Source organism: Oryx dammah, unplaced genomic scaffold, assembly GCF_014754425.2.
Source record: "Oryx dammah isolate SB20612 unplaced genomic scaffold, SCBI_Odam_1.1 HiC_scaffold_23, whole genome shotgun sequence".
In the NCBI taxonomy this organism is placed as follows: Eukaryota; Metazoa; Chordata; class Mammalia; order Artiodactyla; family Bovidae; genus Oryx; species Oryx dammah.
The window spans coordinates 130,971,350-130,977,991 of record NW_024070207.1 but is presented as its reverse complement, the minus strand read 5'-3'; the positions used below and the strand labels follow the sequence as shown (position 1 = coordinate 130,977,991).

The following is a 6,642-nucleotide window of genomic DNA, read 5'->3' as shown; positions in this document are numbered from 1 at the left end:
AAACCATAGCCTTGACTAGACAGACCTTTGTTGGCAAAGTAATGTCTGTGCTTTGGAATATGCTATCTAGGTTGGTCATAGCTTTTCTTCCAAGGAGTAAGCGTCTTTTAATTTCATGGCTGCAGTCACCATCTGCAGTGATTTTGGAGCCCCCCAAAATAAAGTCTGACACTGTTTCCATTGTTTCCCCATCTATTTCCCATGAAGTGATGGGACCAGATGCCATGATCTTCGTTTTCTGAATGTTGAGCTTTAAGCCAACTTTTTCACTCTCCTCTTTCACTTTCATCAAGAGGCTTTTTAGTTTCTCTTTGGGCCATAAGGGTGGTGTCATCTGCATATCTGAGGTTATTGATATTTCTTCCGGCAATCTTGATTCCAGCTGTGCTTCTTCCAGCCCGTACAGGTCTGGAAGAAATAGTTAGAATTGGACATGGAACAACAGACTGCTTCCAAGTAGGAAAAGCAGTATGTCAAGGCTGTATATTGTCACTGTGCTTATTTAATTTATATGCAGAGTGCATCATGAGTTAACCTTTCATAAAGGGTAAAAGGTATTGTGTGGGGAAGGGGGAGAAAAAAAAAACCAAACCTCAAATAGAGACAGTGGAAATGGGAACTTACGTGTGCTGTGTTAAAGGGACCGTCCGCTGGCCAGCAGCCCCTGTAAGTTGGTGGTCCCTCTGGAGGACTCTGTCCCCCAGGCCCTCTGCCCTGTTTTGCAGCCTCTCTGCACACTGTCCTGAAGGACTCATAGCTGCCACCCAGGACCAGGCACCATCTCCTTTACTCTCGTCCGCCTTGTCCGCACACCCCGCTGGGAGCCGGGAGCCGGTCTGGGAACCCGCCAGGGTGATGAAGATGAGAAAAAGCACAGAAGGTGAAAGCCGGACCTAGAGAGCAGGTCTCCGTGGGACCTTCAGTCGCACAGACTGGAGGGAGTCAGGAGGAGAAAGACGGTGTTGCATCTTGACAGGCTTATGAGGAATCTAGAAAAAGGGCAGAGATGCTCTTACTTGCAAAGCAGAAGGAGAGACAGACGCACCGACTCTGAGGGGCGGAGCAGGGGGTGGGACAGGTTGGGAAATGGAGGTTGGTGCATATGCACAGTTGTGGCGCGCCTGCTAAGTCGCTGCAGTCGTATCTGACTCTTTGTGACGCCACGGACTGTAGCCCACCAGGCTCCTCTATCCCAGGGATTCTCCAGGCAAGAAGACTGGAGTGGGTTGCCATTTCCTCCTCCAGGAGATGCTCCTGACCCAGAGGTCAAGCTCCTGTCCCTTATCGTCTCCTGGGCTGGCAGGCAGACTCTTGACCACTAGCGCCACCTGGGAAGCTCACACTGCTGCTGAAGCTATGCAGGTGGTATATCCTTATACATGTTTCCATCTACCATATATCGATTAGTATGCGTATTGATACTACGTATATACTAGACAGTGAGTCAGAACCCAGTACAGGGGCCTCTACTCAGGGCTCTGCGGTGACCTAAATGGGAAGGAAACCCAGTAAAGAGGATACACGAATACGGAAGCCGAAGCTCCAATCCTTTGGCTGCCTGATGCGAAGAGCTGACTCGTTTGAAAAGACCCTGATGCTGGGAGGGATTGGGGGCAGGAGGAGAAGGGGGCGACAGAGGATGAGATGGCCGGATGGCATCACCGACTCGATGCACACGAGTCTGAGCGAGCTCCCGGAGTTGGTGATGGACAGGGAGGCCTGGCGCGCTGCAGTCCCTGGGGTCGCAGAGAGTCGGACACGACTGAGCGGCTGGACTGAACTGAGATGAGGGGACCCACCTGGTACCTGACGTGAGTTGACTTGGGGAACCTTCTGGTCCAGTTCCTGGGAAGACGACCCTGCTGAGATGAAAATGGTTGCTGAGGTGGGTTCAGTGGTAAAGAACCCTCCTGCCAGTGCAGCAGACAGGGGTTCGATCTCCCATCGGGGATAAAATCCCACGTTCCGTGGAGCAGCTAAGCCCGTGCGTCACAAGTGCTGGAACCCGGGGGCTCTGGAGCCCACGCTGCACAGGAGAAGCCTCTGTAGCGAGAATCCTGTGTGCCACAGCTACAGAAAAGCACAGCGTGGTCAAAACCTCAAATAGATAAAATACAAAAAAAAATTAAAACGGTCACTGACAGCTGGTCCCTGACCTGAGAAGGTCTGGTGAAGCGTCTGCTCCAACTCTAAGAAGACAACCTTCTCCCCGTGAGTGATGGGCGGGGGGTATGGAGACCAGACGACCAGCCTGTCTCGGTTCCTCCTAGTGGCAGGCGTGGCAAGGGGAGGGAATCGAGGGGAAGAAAAGAGGAACCCAGCTGAAGGCGTCTGGTTGTGCCCCCGCCGTCCACGGGCCATCGCGGTCGGGTGAGGAAGAGAGGCGTCAGGACGCTCAGATGTGGCAGCCTCGCGGGAGAGCGATGGGGAACGCAGGTTGGCAGACGCGAGCGTGGGGCGTGTGTGTCGGAGGGGAGGGGTGTAACCCGGTCCCCCTTGACCCCCGGGGTCCTCGAAAGTGCCATTTTCCTGCTTCTGTTGCTGCCGTTGATGGCGAGTGCTCCAGGTGGGTCAGAACAAAAGTGCTGACTTGAGTTGTCTCCGACTCTTTGCGACCCCCTGGACTGTAGCGCCCCCAGGCTTCTCCAGGATTCTCTCGGGGATTCTCTGGAGTGGGTGGCCATGCCCTCCCCCAGGGGATCTTCCTGACCCAGGGGTCAAACCTGGGTCTCCTGCATGGGCAGGCGAAGTCTGTAACGTTGGCACCACCTGGGAAGCCTTTCGGATGCAGGGCGCCCAGGCAGACAGTATGACCGCTGAGCAGTAGCATGTGGGCGCTGGAGTCTCAGGTCCGAATGCGCCCGCGGGGAGTTGGCCAGGTTGGGGTGGGAGATTTCGGAGTTCCCCGGGCCAGCCCGTGCCTGTCGGGATTGGAACGAGACTTGGGCTTGCGCGCTGTGCCTGCTGCAGTGATGGGGGCCCATCAGGGTTACACGTGCTGCCTGGGACGCTGGCATTGCGTTTTGTGTGGCTCAGCTGGTGAAGAATCCTCCTGCAAAGCAGGAGACCCTGGTTCGATTCCTGGGACGGGAAGATCCGCTGGAGAAGGGATAGGCTACCCACTCCAGTATTCCAGAATTCCAGAATGCCATGGCCTGCAGCTGTATGGTCCACGGGGTCACAGAGTTGGACACGACTGAGCGCCTTTGACTCACACACTCCCTGGCACGCCTAAAAGCACGGTGAGCTCCATAGGCAAGCTCGTGCAAGGGTCCCCGTTGGACCGGCTTCCCGGTTACCCAGCCTCCTCCCCAGGGCGTGTCCTGAATCTGAAAGACGGTGTCGGGCCCTCCAACGTGGTTTTAAAACTGAAACGGGGAAAGAAAGCGTGGCCTGGTGATTACCAAAACAAGAAGGGAAAGCGGGCATAAAAAAGCAGAGGATAACTCGATTCCATGTACAGGAAGCAAAGCAACACAGGCGAGTCCACGGAGGCAGAAAGTGGCTTCGTGGCTGGAGGGGCTGGGGGACGCGAGAGGTGGAGGCGTCTCCCCTGGGGAGACGGAAAGGTTCTGCAATGAGGCTTTGTGGATGTACTGAGTGTCGCCGAATTGTACAAGGGGGCTTCCCTGGAGGCTCAGTGGCAAAGAATCCGTCTGCCGATGCAGGAGACGTGGGTTCCATCCCCGGTTCGGGAAGATCCCGTGGAGAAGGAAGTGGGAACCCATTACAGTGTTCTTGCCTGGAGAATCCCTGTGGACAGAGGAGCCTGGGGGGCTACAGTCCAGGGGGTCGCAAAGAGTCGGACACGACTTAGTGACTGAACACACACAGGCTTGCATCCCGTGTGAATTTAGCCTGAATTTTTTTTTTTTTAAAGGGCAAAATTAAGTAAAACAGCGATGAGATTTCTGTGGATTTCGGTGTTCTGACCTCTTCTGTGAGGCTCCTGGAAGTGCCTCGTAGGATGGGAGTGACAAATACAGCAGGGATTGGCTGAATAAGATACACCATGTTGTTACTCAGTCGCTCAGTCGGGTCCGACTCTGTACGACCCCAGGGACTGCAGCTCGCCAGGCCTCCCTGTCCATCACCGACGCCCGAGCTTGCTCAGACTCATGTCCATCGAGTCGGTGATGACACCCAACCATCTCATCCTCTGTCGTCCCCTTCTCCTCCTGCCTTCAATCTTTCCCAGCATCAGGGTCTTTTCCAATGAGTCAGTTCTTCGCATCAAGTGGCCAAAGGATTGGAGCTCCAGCTTCAGCATCAATCCTTCCACTGAACATTCAGGACTGGTTTCCTTTAGGAGGGACTGGTTGATCTCCTTGCAGTCCAAGGGACTCTCAAGAGCCTTCTCCAGGATCATGATACATCACGGTCCTGACTATTTCACGCTCATTGCAGAGTCTCCTTTGGACATTTTCTCCCAATCCTTGACCAGAAGCTGGGGTTCTGCGATGAACTGATGATTGAAAGCGAGCCACTTTTGGGGGTGGATTTCTGTGTCCCTTTGTGGTATATGAGAACTCTGTTTTCAGCCAAGGTTACAGTAGTTTCTGGTTTTTGCTCCATCACGATGAGCAGGAAGCTGGTGGGAGTTCAGTGCACAGGAAGTTAGTGAGGAAGTTGGGGTGAAGGGTGTTGATGAGTCCGGTGGGTGAGGGGGACGCGTGGGTACCCCCTCTGCGTGTCCACCCCCGACCACCACCCGGAGGCGGGTACGACACTATGCCCCACGGAGGAGAAAGCTGGACTCAGGGAGCTTGATAAGACAGGTGCTGCCGTCACCAAGGAGGTGGGGAGATGGGCCAGGCTGTGGTTCCCTCCCCACACCGCCCTGCACCCACGGCCTATCCCCCTCGTCTCCCGTTAAGCAAAGCTCAGACCGCAGACGTTTCGCAAATTGCAGATGTGAAAATCCAGGCAAGACACCAAGAGCTGTGGGGGTGTGTTCATTGAGGAAGGTCCTCTTGGAGAGGTTCTGGGGTGCCTGGGGCAGGCAGCCACACCCCCTCCCAACTTGAGGAAGCAGCCTCCCCCATGGGTGGGGATCAGACAGCAGACCCCCAAGAAAGACGAAGTCTGGGTGGGGCAGGGTCTCAGGGGGACAGGCGCTGGGGCAGGGGAACAGGAGATGACGGTCAGGGGGGAAGTTGGAACCGCCCTGGTGGGTGGTTTGGTTTGGTTTGGTTTTTCCTCTGTGATGGCCAGTGAGGTTCCCTGGGGGAACGGGGTTGAAGGCGGGTGGGCAGGAATCTGAGGCTGGGTGCTTGTCCCAAGGTGTGCTAACGGACAGGTGTTCCTGTCCTTCAGGAGGGAGGGTGTTTTCGGCCCTCCACCCTTGGCATCCGGCCGGGAGGACCTCGTGAAAACACGGACGGTCTGAGTGAGTCTGAGAAGAGAAGGCAGCAGAAGATTAAATGTAGGAGGCCCCGGGGACTCGTTAGCTGAGACGCTGGGGGTGTCACGCGGCGGGGGCAGCTTCGCGGGGGGCTCAGCGGTTTTAAAAAAGAAAAACAATAGCTGCCTGCAAGGCAGAAGATTCAGGAGACGCCATAGGTTCGATCCCTGGGTCGGGAGACGCCCTGGAGGCGGGCATGGCAGCTCACGCCAGTGTTCTGGCCTGGAGAATCCCACGGACGGAGGAGCCGGGCGGGCTGCGGTCCGCGGGGTCGCAGAGTCAGATACGAGAGCGACTAAGCGGGAGGGACCGGCCTGGAGTGTGTGCAGGGTCAGCAGAGCGCGACCGCCCTGAACAGGTCTCTGAGACATCACCCGGGGGGACTGGGCGTGCGAGCGCAGCTGGGGTGCGGGGACCTGGGGGGTCTTTGCCAGTGGAGACGCCCACGGGAGCCAAGAGGTTCCCCCAGGGTAGACGCCTGTGTCGCCAGAGGGGAGACGCAGGCCAAGAATGGGATGCCGTGGAGAACGCGGGCGGCGGTCTGCGAGTGGTGGGTCCCACGAGGGGGTCCGAGAGCCTCGGGAGGGTGGGCAAAGCCCCCTGGGTGGGGACTGAAGGCACTGAACTGGACGTGCATCCGAGATGCAAGGTCCTTGGAGTGGAGCGGAGCTGCAGCTGAGTGGAGGGGTAGAAGACAGTGTGTGAGGACCACAGGGAGGAAGGGAAGATGGAAGGAGACAGGAACGATGGAGGGATGCAGGGAAGGGGAGAGAAAGAAGGGAGAGATGGAGGGAAACGGGCAAGGAGGAAAGAAGATCGGAGGAAAAACAACAACAAAAAACCCTTGTCATTCGTCACAGCAATCCCCAGGAAAGGAACTCCGCAAGAGACAGAAGCCACCTTGAGACCCGTAGACTCCGTAAACCCAAGGACGTGATGGAAAATAGGACCGTGCCCGGCAAAATAGAGACAGAGAGGGGGAACCCTTGGGGAAAAGATAGAGTTCAAAGGATGGGATTCCCGGGAGCACGAAGACACGAGGAGGGGTCTGCAAGAACTCAGCTCGAGACAAATGGAGATTTGCGCTCTAGACAGATTGAAAGGCACGTTGCTCATGGTAGCAATACGGGAAAGGAATCACCTCGACCCAAAGCAGCCGGGTCTGATTCCTGGTGGCCCCGTGGACCGGAGCCCCGCCAGGCTCCTCTGTCCGTGGGAAGGATTCTCCAGGTGGGAAC

The 6,642-nt window shown here is 56.4% G+C and overlaps 1 protein-coding gene across 1 annotated transcript in view; it reads left to right on the top strand.

The window, feature by feature from the left end:
- The first annotated feature begins 1,754 nt into the window (after positions 1 to 1,754).
- LOC120882426 (granulocyte-macrophage colony-stimulating factor receptor subunit alpha-like) overlaps positions 1,755 to 6,642 on the top strand; it is a 29,588-nt gene continuing 24,700 nt past the window's right edge. The window contains exon 1 of the mRNA XM_040266426.1: positions 1,755 to 2,436. Coding sequence (XP_040122360.1) covers positions 2,400 to 2,436 — 37 coding nt within the window. The 5' untranslated portion in view covers positions 1,755 to 2,399. The remainder of the gene's footprint in view (positions 2,437 to 6,642) is intronic.